Source organism: Malurus melanocephalus, unplaced genomic scaffold (assembly GCF_030028575.1).
Source record: "Malurus melanocephalus ecotype Western Australia unplaced genomic scaffold, MMel_1.1 scaffold_415, whole genome shotgun sequence".
NCBI classification, from domain to species: domain Eukaryota; kingdom Metazoa; phylum Chordata; class Aves; order Passeriformes; family Maluridae; genus Malurus; species Malurus melanocephalus.
In genome coordinates, this window is record NW_026623647.1 from 215,697 (window position 1) to 242,211 (window position 26,515).

The 26,515-nt window shown below is 42.1% G+C and overlaps 1 protein-coding gene and 1 long non-coding RNA gene across 2 annotated transcripts in view; one reads left to right on the forward strand and one right to left on the reverse strand.

The window, feature by feature from the left end:
• The first annotated feature begins 6 nt into the window (after positions 1-6).
• CDH4 (cadherin 4) overlaps positions 7-26,515 on the forward strand; it is a 405,208-nt gene continuing 378,699 nt past the window's right edge. Inside the window, exons 1-2 of the mRNA XM_057379655.1 lie at positions 7-134; positions 2,184-2,295. Of these exons, the coding sequence (XP_057235638.1) occupies positions 72-134; positions 2,184-2,295 (175 nt within the window). The 5' untranslated portion in view covers positions 7-71. The remainder of the gene's footprint in view (positions 135-2,183; positions 2,296-26,515) is intronic.
• LOC130581516 (uncharacterized) lies at positions 8,945-12,494 on the reverse strand. Its single transcript, XR_008966215.1, has 3 exons — positions 12,430-12,494; positions 11,643-11,714; positions 8,945-9,058 (listed from the first exon to the last, which is right to left on the reverse strand). It is a non-coding gene; the product is annotated as an uncharacterized LOC130581516 (long non-coding RNA).

Genomic DNA, 26,515 nt, shown 5'->3' on the forward strand with positions numbered 1-26,515 from the left:
TCGGGCAGAGCGGCGGGCGCGGGGCGGCGGCGGGACCCGGCCAGCTCTGCAGCGCACCGCCCGCCGCCGACATGAGCGCCGGCCGCAGCCTGCTGCTGCTGCTGCTCCTGCTGCCCGCCTGCGCCTCGGCGGCGGTAAGTGCGGCGCTCCGGGGAAGCGGGAGAGGAGCWTCCCCGCCGCGGCTCCTCCGCGCACGCCGCGGCAACTTCGGGTGGTGGTGGTGGTGGTGGGTGCGCGGAGCGGCGCCCCCGCAGCATCTTCCTCTTTTCCTTCCTCTTCTCTTACCTCTGCTCCCGCCGCTCGGCCGTTTCTCTGCTTTTATTTTATTTCAAATCGCCGCCGTGCAGTTTTTAATTGTTGGGGTTTTTTTGTTTATTTTTTTGGTTTTTTTGAACCGCGACTCATGTGCCGGCGCGAGTTGCCCTCCGCGCTGCGCCTCGCCGGAGAAACTTCGGGGGCAGCGGCGCGTCCCGGCGCGGAGCCGCTCCGAGCCCCGCGGAGCCCCCGCGGCCGCGCCGCGCTCCACGCCGAGCCCGCTCCGCGCTGCTGCCCCCAACTTTTTATTTTTACCAGCCCGTAAACCCACCGAGCGGGCCCGGATCGTGTTCGGGGGTGATGCTGTGAAAAGTTTGGCGTTTTTAGGGTTTTTTTCCCACGCCGCCTGAAATTGAGGGATTTGTGTAAAACATCAACAAGCGCCTGAACGCGTGGCTGCAGTGTTACAGAGAGAGCCGGGCGGCTGCCGGCTTTCGGGCTGGGCTGGCTGCGGGAACAAGAGCCTCTTATTTTTCTGYCTCAATCCCCCCGGTGCCAAGTTGAATGTGTGAGGATGTCCCGAGCCTTGCGGGGGCTGGTGGGTGCGCAGGAATAGCCCCGATGCGCTCTCGTCTAGCGAGCACCGCTGTAATAACGGGGCGATCTCATATTCAAAGCCCGTTATCCTCGCTGAGACCCTTTGAAATGTTTCCTAATGGCAACATCTTGCCAGCCGCGGTCAGAGCCCAACAGAGCCGCCGCTTCCTTGCGCTTCCCATGCAGTAGCTGGCATCCATCTCCCGAGCGTGATTTGAAGCCGAGTACGTTGGCTTGTGTTCTGCTTACTAAGCTCATCCGAAAGGAGCCTTCTCTCCGCTCCCTTCTCTGTGTCTAATGCTGTCCGTGTGCGGGAGTGTTTCGGGGGGCCCGGGGGACCCACGATGCTTCCCCCGGGGATGCAGGTGCACGCCTGGAGTTGCACTTTGCTCCCGGTCCCCCGGCTTCAGCCGRCGCTGCCGGGTCTGGAGGMGTCGGAGGTGCCGCCAGCATCGCTRAGCGATGCTCTGGCTGGCTCTGCYGGCAGCCCGGGCGCGTTAGAAATCCCCTGCCACCAGCACTTGTTAGTGCGTAAATCACCTGGCGCTCGCCGGGCATAAATCACGGGCTTGTGTGCCGTCAGCGAGTTCCTGGGAGTTGGGGTCTGGGACCTTTCCTGCCAGGGAATCCCASGGAGCGTGGGCTGCTGTGATGGGACTGCCCTGTCCCTGTGGCAGGGGCTGGATCCTCTCTCTGCTAGCCCAAAGTTGCAGCTGAGTGTTTAGTTGGATGCTTCCCTGTGGGTGCTGGCACGTTGTGCACCAGACTGTGCGTTGTCACATTTTTAATTGGGATCCCCTCCATCCCCTCCTGCTGCCGGGATGAGTGCAGAGCCTGGACAGTCCCAGAGGCAGCAGCAGGCAGGGCTGGGGAGGCTGCTGCAGGGTGAAGGGGAAGGAAAGGTGTCCTTACCTGCTCTCAGGCTCCTGTTTCTCCCCCTTCCATCCTGGGGTTTGCCCGGGTTCTTATAGCAAACCTCAGTGATTTGGGTGTTGCAACATCAGGCCTTTCCGTGTCTCCAGTGCAAGCACAGCGCCTTGATGAATTGCTGCTCTTTGTTTCCTCCCCTCTTCTGACAGTGCCCAGTATTCCAGCCTTCCTACAAACAATGCACTCTTGTAGTCAGGCAACTATTGCTGGCCCATTTTATTTTTTGCAGCTACAGTATGGATCCACTCCAACAGATAGGCACTCTAACACAAGCGACTTCTACTTGCACACTGCTTTACTGTTCAGGTTTGCTCATGCCTAAACACTCCATCTCTGGGTGCAAAACGTTTTCCCAAATGACAGAAGTCATGGTGTGCATTCCCCTTGTTTTGTTTTTGCAGGCACACAATGGGGATCTTACAGTTAGACCCACATGCAAGCCTGGCTTCTCAGAACAAGACTACACAGCATTCATCTCCCAGAACATCATGGAAGGGCAGAAGTTACTCAAAGGTAAGTGGAATAAAAAGCTTAATAGCTTCTGCAATAACTGTATTTTCAGGAGGTGAAAGGAGGCTTAAAGATGCTGGTTTTGATGGTGAAATTGTCTGCAGAATTATGTTTGTAGGAGGATGAAACACTAAGTGGTTTACCTGAGCACAGTTTGAATACAGATGAATCATTCCAAGTCCGCGTGCTGTCTGCTTCAGGTGGATGGTTTGTTATACTATGCGAGGTCATCACTTCACTCTTGAGTCTCCCACTCCCACCCCGTCTGAAGCAGCTCTGCATCTGATATTTTTGAAAGTATTTTTATGTATGAAATTCAAAGATCCCTAAATTATCTCTGCTTTGAAATGGATGATAAAGCAGACGTTGTTGTTGGAAATGTGGTAAACAAGCCTACAGACATTCTGTTCACAAATGTGGCATTCATTTTCATTACTGCCCCACTGACAACATGAAAACACAGGCRAAAAGAAACTACCAATTAGCTTTATAGTAATTGCAGGATTATAACCACTTTTGTGATTGTAAACTCTAAGAYGTCTTCGTAATCCAAATAACAATAGATTATCCTGTGTATTGATCCCTTTTAAGTTAAAAATAATTAAACTTTATATTTGCATGCCACAGAAAAAYACGGTTTTATTCCAAGAGAAGGTTAAAATCCCACCCCCCCCAGCACCCCAAGAAGTTGGGGAGCAGATCAGGACTYGGTGCTCCTCTCAAGGGTTTATAAACCCTTGGCAGTTTTTTCCTGAGTACATTTTGCTCACATGCATGTCTCTCTGCCAGAAAGCTGGGATTTCTGTCTTCCTCCAGAGCAAACACCTGCTCTGTTACTTTGATTTTTCTCAGAAGAGAGGGAGACTTGTCAGCSTTCTCTCTGGCTTCAGCAGAATCCAAGACTGGACATTTTTGCTCTGCATGAGCTGGCAATCACTTTTGTTTCTGCGCCCAGTTGTCTCAGTGTTGCTGTTCAGGAATTCTCTTGACTGGCCTGGCATTAATTAGTGGACCTTGGGGAGTTTATTTTTAGTTTGAAGGGTAACCAAAGGGGGAATTGAGATGGACAAGCCCAAAAATATGAAACCCTACAAAGACCAAATACCAATAGTTTACACTGGTAGCAATTTTTCCCAAATATGAAGGCGGCTTTGCAGGTCGGTCTGGAAGCTGAGTAGATTTCATGCTCTTTTAGCTTTGCAAATTATTTGATAAAAAATGTTCTCTGAGTACTGGAGAAAGCCGTGTCATAAATATATTTGCTCAGAGGAGTGTTTTTTTGCAGTTTAGTGCTTGAAAAATTGTGCTGTGTTTATGGAGATGGACAACAGGGATGGAGCAGAAGGGTTTGTTTGGAGGCATTAGATGGCTGTGACTTTCAAGACAGGACAGTAGCTGTCATTAAATTTCTGGTTTAACTGATATTTTTAAAATATGAAATTATATTTACACAGGCTGTCAAGTTGATTTGAATGAAAATATATTTCTATTTGATTTTATTCTTTAGGGACYAGTTGCAGTTTTTCATTAGTCATGGCGAACCTGCCTCTGATTTAGGGCTGAACTCACCCTGGGGACACGTTATGTATCCATACCCCACTTTCAAGATTCATGCCCTGATAACATTGTCACAAGTTTCATGATTTATAAGCATTTTCTCAACAAAAGGAGSAAGAAAAAAAAGTGCAAGTGCTGTGTTTGCTAATAAGTAAACTATCATCTTTGCACCTTTTATTCTACAGTCAAATACATGCTGTTGTTTATCATAGCAAGCAAATATATCTAATTAATTTATACAATAATGGGTGAGCAAMTTCTTCTTCATGCTCGTGTTGTTCTTTATATATACTCTAGCATGTAAAATTGGTAGTTTTCCAGTTTAGGTTTAATTTTACTTCCTAGCACTTGATGTGTCTGAAGCATAAAATGTTTATCTCTTTCATCCATCTGGGTGAAGTATTGTACAATAGTTCAGACCAAAAATGGGTTCAGATTGCTTACATTATCATGTTTGATAGATTGACATATGTACTATTTCACACCATCTTACCACGCAGAGCTTTGCTGCCAGCTACCACCATCTTATTCATCAGCATTCAGTAATTCATTCTGCAGGCCAAATGGGACTGTTTGCCTGAATAAAAAAAAAAAAAAAGAAAGAAAAAAAAAAAAGTAGGCAGGAATTCACCTGTCAGTGCTTTCATGGAATTTGGGGGTGGGAAAAGTATATATGGAGCTCGGATGGCTCTTGGGGGATTTCACTGAGCAAACTGAGGGTTTTATGGATAATGCTAATTTTGTCCTTAGGARGGAGGGGTGGGCAGTCCTGGGACAGTTTATACCCAAAGGTTTGTTCATCAGAAATCAGGGAGTATGCAGACCTCAGCATGATGGTGGAATTCCTCCACACGGGGAAGTTTGGATGTTCCCATGTGGCAATAAACCCAACATTTCTCTTTTAAGCTTTGCAATATCCAGCTCTCAAATGTATGCACTGTTATGAATGCATCAAAATGAAAGTGTTTACAGTATTCTAGGTTTGAATCAAGTTAAACAGATAATGACTGCTTATAATTGGTTTATTCCAATGGAAATAGCTTAGCCTTAATTTGACAACAAGAGCTTTTACAGAGTCATTGTTTTATTATAAGTATGCCGTAAGCTATTAGCTACTACTTTGTGGTTCATCTTATTTGCCTGAGTCAGCTCTCTAACATGCTCAAAACATACAGATTCTAGCAGGAGCTATTTGTTACACAGTAATTAACTTGTTTATGATAAATGGATGGGAGAAATGTCAYGGCATTTTGTTTTATGTATAAATGAAAAGCATCTGCATTCCAAAAATTTCATGTTAATTAGRCTTAAAAATAGTTTTCCCCAGTAGTGCCACAAATACCACACAGTGCACATCCCTGCCAGCACTGTGGTCTGGTGATGGGGTACGAGCTGAGGTGATTTGTGGAGCCTTAGAAATGCCATCACTGCATCTCTTAATGAAAGTTACTGGGCTGTGATCTGTTATACTTCTTTGTCTTTGTTTTTGTTTGCGGGATAATAAACTTAGTCTTGATCGCTGATGCGTGATAATGTTTAAGATAGGTTCGTTAAGTGTTTTCTGCTTTAGCCTGAGGGGAAGATCTCCGTGTCTGCAGCRTGGCAGAGGACGATTGCGGCACGGGGATCTTCTCCTCTCTGTTAATTATTCATSTTAACTTAACATGGTGAAAACATTGGTCCTGAGGGCTGGGGAGCAGGGAGTGTGGGGCTGCACTGAAGGAGTTGAGCAGTGTCTCAGGGGAGCTGATTCCTGATGTGAACTCAGTGTTCGGGAGTGATGATCACCAGTGGCCTCTTGGGGAGCGAGGGAAAGAAGAAGTGGATTGCAGTATGATGCTCTTGATATTGGCTTTGTGCCCTTTTTTTATTTTTTATGGTGTATTATAAGATTATAATTAATAGAAAAATAGRTTTTTTTACAAGTCCAGGTTTAATTGGCATGCTGTGAGGCCGTGGCAGCTGGGAGTGGGTGGGATAGCATCAAGGTATGGAATGCATTAATTCTCCAGTGTTCACCACCACTGCACCAAACACACCTAAACAAAACCACTCACAGCAGACAACACAAGCAGATGAGAGGCACAGCCACTTTTTTGTTTTTCTGTGCATCTCTCCATCTGCAGTGATTCATGTTTCTGTTGCCCACCCCGAGCAGGGTGAATTCRCTCGTGTAGGCAGCCACGTTTGGGGAGAAGTGCGTGGCAGCACGGTTTATTTTCGTATGGAAAGATGAATAAACTCTGCCAGCATGTTCTGTCTAAGCAAGTGTATGAAACCAGAGGTAGCCAAGCTCATGCAAATGGATAAAAATGTAATTGATAYCATACTAGGATTCTTACTAGCATGATTTTTGTTTAAAAAGAAGCAAAAYACATAAAAGCTTTATTGAAATACCTTTTTTTTTTTTGCATGAGGGTTCACTATGGCGACCATCTCTTGTAAATTTTTTAGAGGTAGGATGTTCTTCATGGTCAAAAGCTTTTTWWTTYYCCCMWTWRAGKTTYMAAAMYYKSWWTYYYTTYMRRAWTYMMCMMMWYCMRWKKKRRKKKKKKGGRWYCCYKKKGGCTTCCAAATGCCCCTTGGTGTGTCCWGTGGGTGCTTTTGGAAGGGAAGAGCCTGAGGATTGGTTTTGGTGTTTGGTGGGGTTGTTGAGCTTGCAGCAGCTCTGCTGCAGCCCCCTTGGAATAGCCAGTGCCTTCTCCAAGCTGCTGTGGATTGAAAAAGCAGAGAGGCTTTCCCATTCACGATTTCATTATTTTCTGGTCTGTGATTCTGCATGAAAAGCAGTTACCGAAGTTACTGTACACGTAATTAGCTTCACAGTTCCCTAATAAAATCAGAAAGTAGGAGAACGTCCACTGGGAGCCCAGAACTCTTTCCCTAACCTTTCTTCCTTCCTTTCTTGGAGGAAAGAGAGGCAGACAGGCATCAGCCCTCTGTGCTCAGCTTGTACATGCTCCAGTGAAGCTGCCTCTCAGAAAACACTTCTCATGTTCCGCAGGACAACTCCTTTTAAAAGCAGTTTCTCATGATGGGCATGTTGCAAATCAAAACCATAATTTCCATCACGAGTTCCAGGGGAGACCCCAGAAAGAGCTGCTGCAGATCGGGGAGCTGCTGATGCCCATGTATTTTTAATGTTGTTCTTCAGATCTAACTTCTGACACAAAAATGATGTTTAAGATGACATTTTTATCTAAATAAAACTGCAGTTAATGAGACTGGAGTAGTCAATAACACTCTGTAGAGTTAATCCCCTTACACTGTTTAATAACTGTATATATTGCTTTCTAGTTCAGAGCTTTGAACCAAATTCCTCAAACCCAAGCAAAATTACTTTTTTCTGCATTCTGGGGAGTTAACTGATTTTTATCTGAATAAATCTGCTTCTCCAACAACAGACTTGAAGCTTCTCTCTTTTTTTCAGGGATTTGTCTCTTAAAGAATTGTGCTGCTTCAAATTAGGCACTCTAAATAGGTATTAAGGAAGAAAATGAAGCAACAATTTCTGTTGAATAATTTATTCATTTCTTTATTTATGCTTAGGCTTTTAGGAAATAAGCCGTGTCTGGAACAGTATCAATTAGTTCTTTATTGTGAAATACCTGTTGTTTTGAACTCTTAAGCTGATCATGGTAGGTCTTTTAAGGTTAGAAAATGCTAATTTCAAAGTCAGTTCTGTGTACAGGAATTGACAGTCACTGACAGAGCTCATGAGCTGTGATCTCACAGAGCAGATRCTGAAAGCATTCTGGAAATTACGGTTTTTGCATGTGGCAATTGAAACTTATTTATTCTAGCAGTGAAATATTTTCTTGCTTAATTTTCATTGACCTAATGCCAGTTCTCATTGCCTAATTTCATTGATATTTATGTGCAGGCCTCCTTCTGCCTTAATTTCTGCCCTGGAAATGAGTTTAATTTTTTTTTAGAGTGAGCTTATTTCATGGCAGACTCAAAACTGGTGAAGCACTTGGTTCGACAGCAGCATGGGCCATGTGCACAGCTCATAGAATATTTTAGCAATATAGATAATACTTAAAAGTCTTATTTGAAGGGCAAGAAGAGATTAAAACTACAGAGGATAGGATTTCATTGGAAATCTGCTTCTTAATGTTTCTCATCGAATGAATTTGAGTAACATAGGGAAAGAAGGGAGTTTCTGTTTGATTTGAGGTTACTGGTATATTCAGAATTAGTGCCATCGCTGTATCAAGCAGAATTTTTTATTTTCAGGCAAATGGAAATAGKAAGAACTAAGAGCAGAAAGTGGTGTTTGAAAAGCAGAAATCAGTACTTTGGGAACTGCAACTTTGAGTGGTTTGATGAGGGGGTTGAGATGGACCTGTGCCAGTGACTCCAGACAGATTTCTCCAGATCCTGATGTGGAGCAGTGCAGGAGGAATCTCTGCAGGCTCAGTGGAATTGATCTGTATCCGTTTTTGTGTAGGCAAACCTTTTGTGCCCCAGCCAAATGTTCTGGAGAGGATTTGGCTTCACATTCGATTTTCCTTTTTGTGCCCTCATCACCTCCAGGGTTGCTTTTCTGGGTAAAACCCAGAAGTGTCCTTGGCCAGGGTTTTTTTTTACTGCATGGGATGCTGTGGATATATCGGTTTTTATATTTTCTTTTAATGTTTATTTATTAGTATTTCTGAAAGGAGAGATGGAGAGCGCTGGGATTGTTTAGCCTGGAGAAAAGAAGTCCTGTGGGGGAGACTTTATCATGGTGTGTGAATTCCTTGTGAGAGTTGGGATGAGGTGCACCAAGGAAGGACAGAAGAAAATGGGCACAAACACTGAAATGCAGGACCTAAACATGGGAAGAAACTTCATGGATAAAATGTAATTGATACCACACTAGGACTTTTACTAGCACAATTTTTGTTTAAAAAGAAGCAAAATACATAAAAGCTTTATTGAAATACCTCTTTTTTTTAACATAAGGATTCASTATGGAGACCATCTCTTGTAAGTTGTTTCGAGGTAGGATGTTCTTCATGCTGAGGGTTGTCAGACACTGCAGGAGGTTTCTCAGAGATGCCATGAAGTCCCTGTTGATGGRGACACTTGGAACCCAACTGGATGGTCCTGGAGCCTGCTCTGGTCCACCCTGTGCTGAGCAAGCAGCTCTGCAGCCTCACTGGGCTCTGACCCCACTTGGCAGGTGAGGAGATGAGAAGGCAGAGGGATCAGCTGAGCTTTCCTGCAAATACAAATCAAACAGCTTCAAATAAAAACATTGCAACAGCCTGCAAAACATGATCCTTACTGGGAAACGGTGTTTCTCTAATTTCTTGGAAGCGCTACCTTTAAAGAGAGAATAATTGAACCACCAGGGACCAGCATTCAGCTGTTTGCTTCCATTAAAGTCCAGCCTTAACCTAGGCATAGTTTGTCTCCTGGCATGAGGAAATGTTGCACTTATATTGAAAAAACACTATGTTTCCTCTTTATTTTTAGGAGCATAAAAGACAGTGTGTGGAGTTTCTGTTTTCCCAAAATATTTGTCACTACTTCACTTGTTTCAGGAGAATGTTTTGTTTCTTAAGCAAGTTCTCTGTGACATGAAACATACTTATGTTCAACAAGATTTCTTTTTGCCACAGGCTTGCGATTTGTCTTGTTTATATTCATTATCCCTAATTTATTTATTAATTTTGGCTYGCAGTTGCACAGAGGGAGAGAGAAGTGGCAAATGTTCTGGCATATGGGCTGYGCTGTCGTTGGGAACAGCRACTTTGAGCCKCTCCTGCTGCCCCGTGCCTCGTGACCCCAGGCTCCAGCATCCACATTCCCATTTCCTGCTCCCTTCCAATATAAAATTTTAATTTTTTTTTGTTTTGGCTGTGCACTCTCTACTTTGCTGCTGCTTGTTCTGTAGCAGAGAGGCAGTGGCAGGAATTCAGCAAGGGGTCACATCAACTGCAGCCCATTAACATCAGCATGGCAATGGCAGCCGCTCTGTGCTGTGCACAGTGGGGTGTTGGAAGCTCCTCCGAGGACCCTGAAGATATCCATGGGCCACCCATGAAGGAGRAAAAAAACAAAATAGATGCCCTTTCTGCTTTGAAACGAGCCAGTCTGTTTCATGGATAGCCAGAAGCACTGCAGTCATTAAAGGCTATTACTGTGCCTATTATAAATCACAATTTCCTAGCAGTTCATAGGTTAGTCACAAAAATTACTTTCTATCTAAAATTTTGTTACATTGAGCTTGTCTTGTMGTAATTTCAATCCTTATTAAATGAAATTGTCTTTAAAATAATTATGACTRTAGCTGTTTTCCAAAGACAGTCAGGATTGCAAGAACTGTTTCCTACAAAGCTGAATATCAACTCCCTCTGTCAGTTCATGTCTAGAGAATCATAAAAGGCAGGTCAGTGAAACAAATGTCTGCTCCTTCACCATGTGGCAAGAAAAACAGATTGGAATTACGGGTATATGAAGGAAAAACATACAAGCTTGGGAAAATGAAGGAAATGGAAAATGAGGGAATTGCCACAAGTGATAAAGTGCAAGTCAGGACTAGTTTAAAGTATAAAATTTAAAAACCTGTTTGTTCCTGATGTGGGCAGTGGGGATGAACAGGTAACTGCAGGAATGCCACAGTTCCCTCAGTCTCACTGATTTTACTGAGAGCTGCTGTGGTGTCACCTGGACCTTTCTGCTGCTGTTTGATGGACTCAGAGCCAGGGCTGGAGGAGCTCAGGAGGATTTCTTCCCATACATTCCATGACTTCCCTTTGCTTCCTCTGTGTGTCAGCTGGAGCTCTCTTGATGCAATTTAAACCCCTTTGTATTTGTTATGGACACAGAAAACAGTTGCTTATTTATGTTTTTCTCCCTCCAACACACTTGAAAATTTTATTTTTCAGCTTCTGGAGGCTGAACCTCTCCTTTGCTCCTTTCCATGTCGTGCCTGGCTCCCTCCTCTGWGCCCTCATCTTTGCTGCTCCACGTTGATGTGACACTGCCAGCCAAGTCTCACAGTGCTCACCAGACAGGGAATATTGCTTTAYCTCTTTTGCAGGCAATACTCCAGTTGATTTATCTAATGTGATGATTGCTTTTTTTCTTAACAGTATGATACTGTTGACTCATGTTCAGCTTGTGATCCAGTATAACCTCCCACATCGTTTTTTGATGAACTGCTACCTACCCAGTCATTTTGTGTATGTGTAGTTGATTAATCCTGCTGAATCGTGTTACCTTGCTCCTCTTCTGTTGAATTACATCTTTTTCTTTTTTTTTTTTTTTTGATCATCAGCCTTATCTAACTGGTTTGGATTGTTTTGAATTCTAATCTCAACATCCAGCAGCATTGCTGCTTGTGGATGGTTTGCAGATGTAACAAGCATATGCTGCTGTCCTTTATCTTTTCTGTTAATAAAGGAATTAAACAAACTCAGTTCAAAAGAGGCTGTGGCAGATCCCATGTGATAGAGCCTTCTGCTCTGACCATGAACCATCAAAACATGCTCTGGGTAAAGTTATTTCAATAACTAAAATTGRAATGGTGGCTTGGTAAACTGAGCCTTAAATGTCTTGGTGTTGTCTGTCCGGGATCTGTAGGAACACAATTCCAAATGTCTTCAGTTTTCAGTACTTTTCCTGACTTTTATGAGGATTAAAAACTCTGGGACTTTGGATTTTTCACCATCTAGAGACATTCCACATTAAAAGCCYAGGCTAGGTCCATGGAATTTAAATAAATTGCTGTTGCTGTTGGAGGGGAAGGGCTGCTGAAATTCTCTGCCCAGTTGGATTATTTAAATACCCCAACTCACCTGCTGGACCAAAGGCATGTCCAGGCTACAGGACAAGACTTCCAGTTTGACTTCCCTCAGGATGCTGGAGGCCTGCTCAGTAAAAGACATTTTTATTGACAGAGCAGTTACTAATCCCAATACGAGCTGAAAGAACAGGATTAAATTAAATCTAAAGTAGTAACTGGGAGCGTTGTACTTTTGTGTGGAGTTTGGACTCTGTGGTATCATCTATTTCCACTGATGGTGGGGATTTCTACCCTGGCTGTGTTCCCATTTCCCAGCTCATCTTGTAAGGTGTGGAAAGCAAGGTGTTCACCCTACACAAGCCAGCTGCCTGTTTTTATAGATCTGAATTATTCACAGTGCTTTTTGGGAGGCCTAGCCCACACTGCAGTATTTTAGTGTTTATTATCTCTGTTTAACTTTGCCCATCACGCCTGTGTGTTTTGGTAACTGAGGRAAGGCAGATGCCTGCTGCTCCCTGTGCTGGAGGAAGAGACTCCCCCTGCTAAAATCTCCTTCTGGAGCATCTCAGTTTAGAGAGGAAAAAGAGCTGGGATAGAGAATTTCCAGAGTTTTTCTCCCAGTGAAAGTCCTTCCCTGGAGAGTCAGAAAAAATCATTGTTTCACACCAGTGTGCCCTGCCCTTTGTCTTTTAGGAGTCTGATGTTGCTTTGCTCCTTCCAAACAGGTTTACACAATTRCACATGGAAGGCAACTGTTTTGCTCCTCTCCATAAGCCTTAAATATTTTTTTTTTATTTTGTGCCTGAATTATTGTGGAAATTAGACTTTCACTTATTTACCTTTTTATGGGCTTCTGGGCATTTTTGAGTTGACTAAATGCTTTTGGATCTCTGTAGAGGATAAAAAAAAAAAAAAGTGGGTAAATGGCATTACAAAAAAAAAGGATTTTTCATGATGTTTGGATTTTTCCTTTGCCTGGGGAGAGAAAGGACAGGTTAAGGATGAACAAAAATATGTGTACAGTTGATTGGATGAAGGAGAAACTAAAGGTCAAGGCAAGATTTGGAGTGAKGAAATATTCAAGGATTGCAACTATCAAAAATGTTTGGATTGCACCCAAAGATTTCCCCATCCTCTTTTCAAACCAYGAGAAGAGACCCTGATCAGGAGAAGTTCAGTGATCTCTGGAACACTGAACTCTAGATGCCTGTTCAAATACCTGAATAGTAGATTGATTATCTCTGTGYAAAGTTTACTGAAAGATTTTTCTTTTTTTCTTTTGTTTGCCTGAAGTCTCAGCTATAAGAGAAATTCAAAGTTAAAAAGCTGGTTGCTGTATATGCTAACAAAGCTACTCCAAAGCGTGTTGGGTGATTTTGAGACCTCCTGATGAGAAGAAAATGAGGAGGTTTGGGCTGGGCAGTAGAAAATTTCTTCAYTAAAGAGGTTTTTAAACATTGGCACAGCTGCCCAGGGCRGTGGTGGAGTCACCATCCCTGGGGGATTTAACAGATTGTGGATGTGGCACTTGGGGACGTGGGCTGGTGGTGGCCTTGGCAGTGCTGGGGGAAAGGCTGATGATCTTAGAGGGTTTTTCCAACCKAAACAATTCTAKRAAGCCCYCACARATGGATTTTGTGGGCAATGGGCAGTAAGAAATATCAGGGTTGGTGTTAGCAGAGGTTTAATCCCACCCTGGTCACCAAACGTGGCTTTGTGGGAGTTCCTGTGAGTTCTGAACTAACTGTGGTGTTTGGCAGAGATCACTGCAGATGGAGTGTTTTACCAGAATGAATTCTCCTAGCATTTTCAATTTAAAAAAGTCTTATTTTCCCTTTTTGCTGTGAATTGAGACATCATGTTATCCTGTTAAAGAGCAGCAGTGGTGTAGCCAATTTTACCTGTGCAATAACAGAGAGAGCACCTCTCCTTGCCTGCAAGAGCTGATGATGAAGCAAATTCTGTTAATCAGCACTTGTGTCCTTTGGCAATGCACCTGGAACAGGGAGAGTTCAACATCTGTGGAGTGGGGCTATTCTGGAAGAAAAAAAAAAGGGAAAATTAAAATAAGGGTGGGTAGGAAGAAGAGATGTGGGTGCCTGGAGCTCTGGGTGCCCCACAAAACTGCTGGGCCAGGGTTCATGTTGGGTCTAGACACTGCCAGAACTGGTGGAAATTATGGAGACCTAAAGACAATATTTCTGCAACAGTTTATTAACAGTCTGAGTGGTTTTTTGACCTTTCATCTGCATCAGGGTCCCTTGTGAGCAGTCTTTTATTGCAGTATATCTGTCTGCATTTCCAGGAGACATTTGTAGGGAATCCACACACTGAGAAACCTTTTGTTAGGAGAACTGTCTTGAAAAAGGAAAAACCAAAAAAAACCAAACCAACAAATCCAACAGCAAAAAGTAAAGAAAAAAACCTCTGGGTTATATATCAAAATCTGTACCACATGCTCAAAAAAGTTAATATCTGGTGAATGTCAATTAAGTACTTCCTTGGCTAATAAATAGCTTAGGAGGTATAAAATTTAATACTCCTAAAATTGCAGAAGCCTTTGAAGAACACATTTAAATTGGATTCATGGGAAGAAGGAGATTTAAAACTGACCTGTTCAGAGGTGAGCAGTGAAAAAGACTGGATGGAATGAGGCTGCACTTCTTCACTACAGAGRCATTTTGGCTTAAGGGGTTTGTTTTTTTTCCTGAGGTGGCTTTTGAAACAGTTTATTTTTGAGTTCTTGTGCAACACATCAGCTGAACTGCAATGGTAACAGTGGCTTGATTATTTATCAGCCTGTTTTTGAGTGTTTCTGAAGGCTCAGCTGGCCTGGGAGTGGGTCASTGTGCCACAGAAATGGCTCTGAGAGCAGCTGTGTCCTTCTCCCTGTGGCMATCCCTACAGGTACTGCTCACTTTCACTCTCAAAGCATCAATCTGGCCCCAGTTAAGGATCTCAGGCACCAAATTCTCACTTTCCTTCTGTTCTCTCCCTGTCAGGCTCATCCATAGGAAACAAGTGAGGTTTAGGCAGATTTTCATACTTCTATGATGGATCTTCTTGTGAGAGGTGAGCAGATGAGCAACAGAAACTGCTCTGAGGTCACAATCTGTGTTGCACTTATTCTGAATTTATTTGGAAATCAGTGCAAACCGAACTTTGCCCAGTTGGATTGCTTCCTCAGGAGCAGCACCCCCTGTTTTTTTCCACTTTTGTGTTATTCCTAATCTCAGTGGCAGTCTTTTTTTTTGGCACTTGCAGTTGGGAGAAAGAAATTAAGTAATACATGGCATTTATTTTGGCACTGGTTGTGACTCATAAATAGGGATAACATCTGTGTTGATAGTTTTTCGTGATATATAACCAGATTGAATGAACAAAGTTTTCATTTTTTGCTGTTCTTTTGCCATTGTTATATTTAGGGAGCTCCAGTGTAAAGAGTGAAAATGTATGCTTCTGTATATTGCTCATGTATGGATCAGAATTTATGTACATCCTGTGAATTTCAATTTGGCCACTGTATCTTTTTAAACTAAAAATGGCTTATTGCCATTCCCTGTGCCTGAAACTTTTGCAGGATCCTTCCCAAATCTTATTCTCTTGAAGGCTCRTACTGCTGCCAAGTCTACACCATTCTTTTAATTAAAAGACAAAAAAAAAGAGAAGCGAAACTTCCAGTGGATGTAAATCCTTATAATCCTGAAATGATGTAAATCGGTGCAGCTCCTTAAGTCACTGGAAGTGTTCTGACTTACATCTACCGAAAATCTGGCACATAATATTCCTGCTGGTCCTTTCTTCTGCCCAGTAGTTGCTCTACACAGAGTTGGCAGCGTGGACAAAGCACTCTCTTACRAGCTGATAGAGGGTGGCACGGCTTCCAGCACTGCTGAATCAGCACAGCAGAGGCCATTTTCCTCATTTCTTTGTGAGTTAGATTAAATTACTCTGCAGGCTGGACCCGAGCCACGGGCCATAGTTTTACAGCCTTATAACAGGGTATCCTAGCCCATGGCATCTGAGAGGTCTGGCTGTGTGTAAAGCTCTTMTGCTTTGCTGCAGAGGATTTTTAGATTTGGTGATCGGCCCCTGTGAGAGGCTCACGRCAGCAGGACCGAAAATATTTTGATTGTCTTGTTGAGATACACTAAAGTGGGGCTGTGTTAATGGAAGGAAGAGACATCATGGGGATCAGGCTCGTATGAAAACTCTGCTGTGTGTGTTTGTCATGGCAACGTTTCTTTAGGTTTGCCTTACAGAAATGCAGGATAATAAATAACAAATGTGGGATTTAATGAATAGAACACAACAGGAGCACCAGYGAGGCTGGGGGCTTGTGCCATCAGAGCTGTTCCAGCTTACCAAAATGTTGGGAAATCCATTTCCCTTTGTGTCTGCTCTAATCTGAGCAGGTTTGGGGTTGAACCRAGGGGGTACAGCGGGGAGATGCTGTGCCCCGTTCCCATCCTGCAGAGCTGGGATGTCTGTGACTGCTGGAACAGCCTCATGGCAGAGGCARAAGCATGTTTTCTGTTCTCTGGCAGCTCCTGGCTTTGTGCATTTCCAAGGCAGAGCCAGCTCTGTGCTCTGCAGTTGAGTTCACGACTGCAGCTCGCTGTGAAATTGGTCCCACTGCCTTTGGCCAAGCAGAGCTGTTGCTCTGATTTACCCTTTCCCCTCCAGTCCTCAGGATTGCAAAAGGGACTCTGGCAAATGGAGAAAACAACTGTTAATGAGGAGAGAAAAGGTCAAACAGATCAAGGAAAAGCCATCCTGCTTCCAGCATAGAGAACAATCCAAGCTGATMCCATCCAGGCCAGGTGTTGGAGTGRAGTYGAGACSAGGYTTAAGGAATTTTCTCTGTAAGTTTAGAAGCTTCACTCCATCCCTTATCCCTCACCCGACTTCTAATCACATTGTTTTATAGATTTAAGGGGCTTTCATTGTATCAGGATGGGCACCCCCATGTGTGGTTATCTTGAACTTGCATCATTGCCTTCCAGCTTTATCTCTGTAGTTTAAAAATAAAAAGAAAAGCACGACCAAACAAAACCCTCTGGTTTAAATACAAACAATGAATATATTTTTGCAAATAAAAAGTATTCTTGATTCAGAACATTAGGCAGTAATTCTCCGGGTGTGATACAGAGGTGAAGTTCATGTTGCTGGTTTCAGTGCAAAAACAAAAATGGGCAGATTAGGAAATTAGTTTCTGAGTGGTTTGTTTTATTTTCTGAGCCCTAGTTCAGTCTCATGGACTCGGGTAGTGCTGCTGCACTGAGGGTTTATCTATTGATTTCTGAATGTATTGTGCTGTTAATCTAAAACCTCTTTCCCCWGTGGAATTTCTATTCAGAAGGCTCTAGCCAAGCTCAAGAAAGTTATTTGATTTGGGAAGTTTGAAAGAATAATAAAAGAAGGATTGATGCAGTTGGATTTTCATGAGCTGAGTCTTMTAGTAAAATAGACAGGCTTCTTCCTCCTGTGTGTGCCTGTGGTGGTTGGCTCATTATTTAGGAGGAAAACAGAGTGTGGAGATCACTTAAGTTTTATTGTCTGAGAATTTGCAATTATGAAACTTGTTCAGAAGAAAGTAATGAGAACAGTTTTGGTCATATAACAAAATATAAAAATTAATGGGTTAGTGCAGCTTTGCCTTTCAGTAAATTTGTGTGCTTTATTTCTTGGCAACTGGGCCTTTTCTGCTATTTTTTAAACTAGTAAAAAATTTAGTGCCAGTATTTGGGAAATTCATGTAATTTCCCAATAAAGACATATGTGGCAAGGGAATCACACCATATAAACCAGGGGACTTTGTCCCTCAGATATTTCCACCATCCTTTAAGTATTGAAGATTAACTAAGCCTTTTAAAAGAGCCATGACAGGACAGTAGATGGTGCTTTCATGGATTTTCTTGTTATTAAAATGTTCATTACTTTTGCTTAGAATTGAATATGGGATTAAACAGTCTTGTATTGCAATAAAAAAACCCAAAAAGTGCTTCTTGCCTTTGAATGCGCTGGTGTTGCCTATAGTGCAGGAGTTAATGAAGCAAACAAATGAGATACAATTGGTGGTGAAATTAAATAAAATTATGGGGGCCTTTTTTGCTTTTTGGGACTAAGTCCAGGTGAAATCAGTTGCCTTTGACTTCACAGAGCCCATGGCTGGTTTATACTGTTTTATTAAGACATTGTAAAGTTAAGGAAGGTGGACTTGCATCTAAAAAGCAATTCCTTGTGGGTATTCCCTGTCTCTGGAGCACTGTAGTTTATTAGACATAAAATTATTTCTTCCTTGGGTTTGGGAGCACACTTGTTGCTCTTATTTATGCAAAAAATGCAGCTCTCTGGAGGTATGTGATKAACCTGAGGCATTATTTTCTTGCAGACCCAGGTGGGAAGCTGGAAGTTCAGAGTATGCATGAAGAATTATCTGGGTATGAGGCAAAATGTTGTATTAACTGTGCAGTTAGTCTTTGTCAGCAGCATTTAGAGTTTTCTTCAGCCCTTGTGGTGACTAACCTAGCAGAATTTATTGGTGTATAGTTCAATTTGCTTAAATGGGCTGATTTTCTTGAGTGGGCAGAAACTACATCTTATTTCATGTCTCAGATTTAGTTTGAATGAAAGGCCAGATCCAGATTTGACTTATTTTTCTTCCCAAATGCCTGTTTAATCCCTGGGTGAGTAGGACACCCAAGATTGGGCTGAGGGAACTGTTGAGAGGGAATTCATTTGCTGGAGCTGGGATAAAGAGTTGAATTTGCGATGGATAAAGTGTTGAATTTAAGACTGGTCTGAAAATTSAACTTTGAACCAGGTAGGAAACAAGAGATTCTTTTTTTCCTCTTTTTTTCTTTCACCCTCCCCATGTAGAAATAAGTGCTTTGGAATATCTGAAACATCTACCAGTATCATTTCACTGCTGAGAATCGGGTAACTGTGTAAAATTATATTGACCTGAGGGGATTGAAATAYAGAAGTGGCCGTGCGCTTAACTGTGCAGGAATCAAACTGTTTTACTGATAACGTTTTATTGATTCATCTTCTCTCGGTGTTACAAGTAGCCTGAAGCCTGGCAAAATGAGCTGGCAATGTTTCTGTGTTGTGGACGTTGCAGCCCTTCMTAGGTATTGAAATTTTATACATGGGCTGAGAGCTCACGTAATTATTGTGATTTGTAATGACTGAGACTGCAGATGGGGCTTCCCAGAGGCTYCATTTCAAGCTGGATAACTGGTAATTTCTCTTTTCTGTTTAAGAATCTGTTGTCCCTCCTTTTCTCTGCAGCTGCTGAGGTTTTTCTCTGTGAAAAGCTGAACCGTATCTCTGACTTAATGAAGATGCGTAAAATGATTGAAATTGCCTTAACAAGGCAGTGTTCTGTACARAGCAGCAATGAAAATGTGTCTTGCTGTTTGCAAGGGGTACTTTGTCCTTGTCATAAAGGAACTGTGGTTTCCCACTTTATTATAAAAATAATAACGATAAAAAAAATTCCTTCTTATGACAAAGCTTTAAGAAACTGAACAACTTAAAAGATCACAATTGCAGATTGTGAGTTTAACCTGCATGTGTTGACTAATTAAATCCTTTTGAAGGAGCTAATTTCATGTATTTTATTTAATGAAAGCTTATTTAAGATTCTAATGATGTGGGTCTTTTCTCTTCAGTAGAATGCCATATTGACTCGTGACATATTTTTACACGGGCTTCATTCTGCCGTGAACAACAGTGGTTGGAAATTGTGAGCTCTTGATAAAGTATCATTAAATTAGCTTATTGTAGTTGCAGATTTTTATTACGCTACTCCACTGAGATATGAATTGATCGTGTTGTACTTGCTGGTTCTAAAGGTGCAGCGTTTTTATTGATTATGCTGCTTCACCTCAAGTGTTGCATCAGCCTGCTGGCAGGCTGGTTCCCCCTACAATTTTAGAAAGTACTGGCTTTGTGCACTTTTTAAAAAAAAATTTAAAAATTCTGTGCCTTTTGTGTATGTGTGTGTGTGTTTTTTTATTATAAATACTCAGAAAGAGAACCTGTTTTGGGGTTGTTCTGAACCCTTGTGTCCAACMGCTCCCCTGTCCTGGGGCTTTGGGTGCTGCTGTAGGGAGGTGAAACCGTGGGTGTCTTCTCGGAAATGCTGCTGAGTGGGCTCATGTCCTCAGCTGATTTCCAGGGAATTTGTGAGATTTACCAGTGCAGAGGGRAAAATCAATTCTGCTCGAACTTTATGGCACGTGCATTTGGAACTGGGGTTTCATCTGTCGGTGAAATTGTTGGTAATGTGATGTGTGTCACAAATGAAGTCAGARAAACAAGAGCCTACATCTTGGTTAGTCAAAATTTCAGATATTTTTCCACGTTAAGTTGAGTAGTGGATTTCTTCTACAAATCTTGGAACTCCCAGACCTGTTTCGATACTAAGTGTATTGGAAACGGATTGCTGTCAAGGCTTGTCCATCTAATTAAATTCCCTTATTAGCACCAGAGCTGCAGTCTTGCAGAGAAGACATTAGTTGAATAATCTTTCCAACTYATCTAGGTTAAAACTAGATGGCCTTTCACAAAATGCTGAGCTGAAAGTTCAGCAACAAAATACACAAGTTCTAGTCCYCCTTTTTGTGTGATGTGTGGTAATTCAATATATTCTTTAAATATAAATTGGTATTTCAGCTGTCTTGTGAAATATTTTTGGATTTGAATTATCACTCTGTCACCTCACGCTTCAGGCTGAGGGCAGTCCAGCACTGATGGCTTTTGTGCATTAATAAAGTTTGTCGTGATTCATTTTGGTGTATGCTTAGCCAARTACAGAAAYCTTCKTGTCATAAAGTCCTGCTGATCCACRGAGGTTGTTTGGGGTCTGTATTGGTGGTTGTTGTAACCCTACAGAAGGGAATATCAAGATTTTGACAGAAAACCAAAACACTCGAGGTTTGGTAGAGCCCTGATCGATTTTCCAGCAGGTGGGGGACTTGYCCTTGGAGGGAGCTACCAAGTGAAATGAAATCTGCTCTGACCCTTGAGCTTTGCAAATGGGGATTGAGTGACTCCCAGCAGATGTTTGGCTTTAGCCAAATAGAATCCACTGACCCTCTGGAATGTGTGAACATCCTGGGGTCCCTCTGCCCCTCTGCTCCTTCAGATGGTGCAGSAGGGAATGCCTTGTTTCCTTCCAGAAATGGAAAAGTGTCTTTGTGTCAAGCTAAAGACCCACACTAGCTCAGGGTTGGGAACAGAGAGCTTCATTACAGCACTGAGCAAGAGATGTTTAAAAATTGCCRGAAGTTTCAGGAAACAAGATATTTGTGCTAATTAGACTATTTGCCTGTCATCTTTATTCACTATTTAAATAACAAAAAGCCCTCAAGTGAAATCAAAGCCTGGTAGAACATATTTCTTGAGTCTCCTTGATCAAAGCTTATAGAAGGAGGGCAATGCTGCTCATAGCTATTTCCTCAAWTTCAGATGTGAGATATATTCTCTATTATAGTCCTCTCTATTGAAAACTTCTGTATCACCTGTGGCAAAGTGTTGAATGTCTTTCAGGTATCAGACATCCTGCTCCCTTCAGGTRTACATGTGAGGAATAACTATTAGTTCTGTAAGGAGGTGGCAGAAATAAATGTTTTCMAATAAAAATGAAATGTGTATTGGTTTGTTCTTGTTGAGTGAAACTGAAAGTTGTGTACTTGCCTTCCTCTGTATCTACCTTGTGATCTTTTCTTGGACTGCAAATAATCTCTGAGATGGAGATCACGATTTTCCTGACCTGAGTTCATAAAGCAAATGGCATAGTGGGATCCTGGCCATGTGCAGGTCTCCCAGTTTTTATYTTGAAGTCAATAATYAATAAAACAAACAGGAGATGCCTTKGGGTRGCTGTTCCATCTCCTGCTCAGACAGTGTTTTAGGAGACGGTGGTATGGAAATCTGTTCAGGAATTGTTTTTCTGTGTTATTTTTTGGTTTTGGTTTGGGATTTCAGTCTTATTGTTGTCTTTATAGATGCGTTTTTTTCAGAAAGGGCAGAAGAAAGGTCACCTCTAGACTCAAATAATTGAAAAAAAAAGATTCTTCAGGCTTGAGCATCTATTCATGGGAGAAGGTAATAAAAGAGAAATGGAAGCTTGCACCTCTCCGGACTCAGGTGGGAGGCAGTGGTCACCCACGTGGCTGGCTGGGACATTGCCCAGGTCAGCACAGCTGCTCCTGAAGTGCTGGAAATATTTTGTGTCTCATTGTGCAGTCCTGAAGGAGGACTGGAAAACATCGAGGGAAATGGAAAGAAGTGTGCCAGCATCATGACACGAGATAAGGGGAAATAATATCTGCAGTGAGGAGCTGGTGGCTGTCAGCCCCTGATGTACATCTCACTCCATTCTCAACTTCATCTCTGGCACTGGGATGCTTTAGCAGGAACCAGCTGATTGCTTTGTTTCTTTTCATTTCTGYGCCTTCTCGATAAGGGAATGAAAGGATTCCTTCCTCCATGTGTTGAGGCTCATTAGAGAACCCTGCCTGAAGAGAACAAAGCATCATCCTGATGCTCCATCTGATCACCCACCCAGACACGCTTTTGTCAAGCTCAGGATTGCCCTCAGCCTAAGGATTTCCTGCTGGGAGTTCCTCACCTGACTCCTTTTGAATCTGCAAGCCACAAACTGTGTGTCATTTCTGATTCACGTCCTTTAGTCCACTTCCCCTACATCGCATTTTAAATGAATAGGGTCAGATCAGTTGGAAGAAGAGTATTCAGAATGYGTTTATTAATTTGCAAATAATAAAGACGAAGCTTCAAAATTGGATGTTCTAAGTGGTTTTGGACTAGCCACAGTTTTTCAGATCTGTCTTTTGAAACTTGTCTCCATTAAAAAACTTTAGCTAAATGTCTTTCAAATTTGTGGAATTTTCCCTTCTTTCCCTTCTTTGCTCAGCTAGATGAATGCTTAGAGAAGGGCGTGCACTTCTGCTCAGAGGCATGCCTAAAACCGGAGATGAAAAAGAGTGGGGGGAACTAGGAGAGTTCAGTGAAGTGTCTGCTGGGTTTCAGGAATAGTTTAATTTATGGTGAGAACTTCTCTTCAGTACTTGACTTGCTGTGACCTTAAAGAAGGCTCTTGCAGACGGAGCTTTCACTATTTCTGGGAGCAGTTATGTACTCTGTGCATGTGAGGTTTACTGCCACAGATGGGTCCCCCTGAATTTGGAGGCCAAAGGCAGTAGCAGAAGGTTACGAGATGGCARTGCTGCATAGTAAGTTTCTAAAAACAAACCTATCAGTTTTAACCAGCACCCTGGAAGGTCTGGTTCAAAAGATATTTTAAAACTTAAAAAAAAAAATTAAAAAAAACCAAAAAACAAAAAAAAAAGCCAAACCAAAAGCACAAACACACAAGAAAAGGAAAAAAAGGATGTGTTTGCCTGCTTGCATGCAAGTATCCCTGAAAAGTTGATGGGTTCATTTTTACTTATTTATGGGCAAATTACAGAGGTGCATCTGTTCCTTCTCTGTATACAGCCAGGCATCTCAAGTTTCTAAGATACTTTTTGACATTCTTTGAAGATTTAATGCCAGGTGGAAGATCAGTTAGAATTACAGATATCCTGAGCTTTGAAAATAATGCTTCTGCTGAAAACTTYTTTACTTTTGCTCCCAACTTTAATGAGGCATGCTCTAAGCATCATAGTAACTGAGGCAGCAGGAAGGGAAAAAAAACCAACCCGACAATTCACAAGAAAATCTTTTCACATGTTTACAGTAGAGCCAAAATATTTGTGCTGTGTTTATTTAATTTAAATGCTTAGAACTATGTCATGTTATAAAAATAGTATTACTGGAATAAAACAGTGGCCTGGAAGTTGGATACCTGAACAGGGAACACTCAGCTGGAATCCAGTTTTTACTATTTTTACAAGTTGTTTATACTGCTGTCAGAAARGAGGGCAAATAATTGTAGATCGAGCTCTCTTTGCTGCCATTAATTGTGGGAGTTAAGTGTGTGCCTTAGACAGCAAACAACCTGATTTGAATGTGYAGTCAGCTGTCCTGGAGCCCCTCTACATCTCAACTGTGTCTGCTCTGGGGAGTTCTGGTTTGGAGATCACACCTCTGATACTGGAGATCACCTAAGCTGCGCCCAGCTGGGATTTTGCTTTGCTTTGCTTTGCCTTTTTCCCTTTAAATTCAATCACTCATTCAAGTAAATATATATATATAAATATATATATACACACCCTTTGAAAGCAKGGCCTGAGGAACCTGACACTGGCCATCAGTTAGTGGATTTTGCTTAGTAATTGCTTCATCTATTCAATACTATTGAAAATACCCTTGAGCAGAATATAGCTGCAGGGGAACAACACTCTAAAGCAGCAACCTAATTAATGAATCTTATTGCCACTTAGATGAGCATTATGCAGTTGGCCTTGCTTGTCAGGATAGATCTGTTCTTGCGACATTGTGAATTTGTCCACGAAAGTGGTGCAATGATCAGAGAAATGAAGGCAGTGGGGTTGGGAGGCTGATGTGTTTGGGTCTGTGAGGGAAATAGGATCACTTTCAGAGTGCAGTTGCACTCCTGATGGTGCAGGTGTCACCAACATCTCGTGTCTGTGTGGAACAACAAATGAATTCTCTTGGCTTTTATCTCGGGAGCGTGACCGAGGTGATTCTTTGCATTCGGATGAGGTGAAAACAAAGTAATTGTCGCCAGAGTCTGAAAGCAGGCAMATTGTTTTCATACAGTAGAGGAGAGAGCGAAACAGAAAGGGGAAAGGATTTTCTTTTTCTTTTAATATTTAAAAAACCACAAGCCTTTGTGTGTGTCCAGAGAGCACGTGGGTTTCTGTGGATGGTGGGGTGGGGTGTTTGTCTCCATCTGAGTCTTTTGGGCAGTAATACCTGCTGGTGATGTGCCTTTTCTGGAGATCTTTTGAAGAAAGTTGTTTTACTAACTAATGTGTTAAACCTAACATTAAAAAAATTGAATGTTGTGTTTGTAATTTGTGTTGCTGAAATCATTCTACCAACAAAAAATGTAGCTCTGGATGCCAGTCAGAGCTTGTGTTTTTAACTGACATCAGACCAATTTACCAGGTAATCAACAAATAAAAATTYTGACRTTAGACCAGTTYGGTKTKTTATGTCCTTCCARCCTTGGCTATTCTGTGATGCTGTGGAGAAGGCACAAACACTTCTAAGAGCTTTGAGTTCTTTCAAGGACTACAATAATGTGCTCTTGTTTCAGAAGATCTTTTCTGAATGATGGAGAGCTTTTTGCAGAGCCCAGTTCTGCAAGTCCCCACTATCACTTGGTGCATATGAGACCCCATGTTAAGGACCCCCATATTGCCTGAAAATCCTTTCACTTTCTGTGGTGTTTTAAAACTTAATTTTCTGCTTCTCTGTGGAGACTTGCTGAAACTTGTGATTTCAACTTGGGTTTAGGAGAGCTCTTCAGATAAAATAATGTTCATTAGTAAATTCCTCTGATGGGCTTATGAACTTTTAATGTGAGATCAGCAWGGAACTTTTTTTGTATTCTCTGAAGTGACCTTGGCACGTGGTGAGTTTTGATCCTGGAGCATCTTTCCTGCAGTGAATGTTGGGGATTAATGTGGCAGCTTCTCTACTTCAGCCTGTTCCTTTGGCCTGGCACAGATCTGCCCCACTTCTGCCTTCCCTTTATAGCTGCAGGTATTCTGTGTCTACCTTGTGGTGTTAGCTTCTTTCTCTTTTTTTTTTTTTTTTTTAATCCCCTCTCCTTTTTTTACATGTAGGGCAACACATGAACACACCTAAATGTGAAATTTCCTGAAGAATTTTTAATGCCTGCAAGTGGCATTGAGTGGCTAATTCCAATAACTCTGGCAGTCAAGTTGATGAAGCATTCTTTGCCTTATGATTTGAGTAATAGAAATAGTTGCATCTGTGGTTTATAGATCAGAAAAACAGCTTATCCAGCTCTTTTCAGTGCCTTTGATTCACTGGACGTGGTCACARCGCTGTTTAGTGCTGGTCAGTCGTTTCCAAGTCAGCGAACATCTGGGTTGGTCATTAGCCAGCAGAGAAATCAATTAGGGCTGGTGGGTGTGTGTTTGGGGGAAAGGATTGAAATATATGAATTTTATTGATCCATTGGCCTGGATAATCAACATCCCCACCAGGAAGTTCCTTTCTGCTCTTAAACCTTTGTTCAGCCAAGAGTGGATCCCTCAGTCAACAAAGATGGAAACTCTCTGAGGTTCGGAATTCCAAACTTTGATAAAGCAATGAGCTAATTAATAAAGCATAAATWGTTAACGTTTTCCTGTGGAGCACTGCTGAGGATCCATTATTTTATTTAGTGTATTTGTCTTAAAGTGATTATGTTGCTAATTATAAGGCTCACTAGTCTGTTTAACAGGAGTCCAAATAATTATAATTTGTTTGCATTCCCACCCTGTGTATTTTCATGCAATAAGAAAAACATTTTGTTGAATGATTAATCTTGTGCATGCCTCTCTGTATGTTTAGGAAAATTAAATGTCTCATTTTTGTTCTAAATGAAAGATTTCTGGTTTCACTACCCTTGTTCTCGAGGTGCTTTGGTAAATTCTGAAGAAACTTGAGGATAAAGCCACAGGGGGGATGATGAGCTCTTAGGGATGGAACTCAGTATGTTCCCAATAAAGTCCATAACAACATTCCTTTTGGTGTCAAATTCTTTTGCATAATTTATTTTGTGTTAAAAAAAATGGGTTGAAGTTCTTATTTACAGGCTATCTTGAAGCAAAAGAAATCCTTCAGCCTTGGTAGCAATTGGCAGCCAAGTTACATTGCTCTTATTGGAGTAATTTGAAGGACAAAATTCATAACAGACTTTTCAATAAATGCTCAATTTAGGGCACCTTGGAATCAGCAGCAGCATCA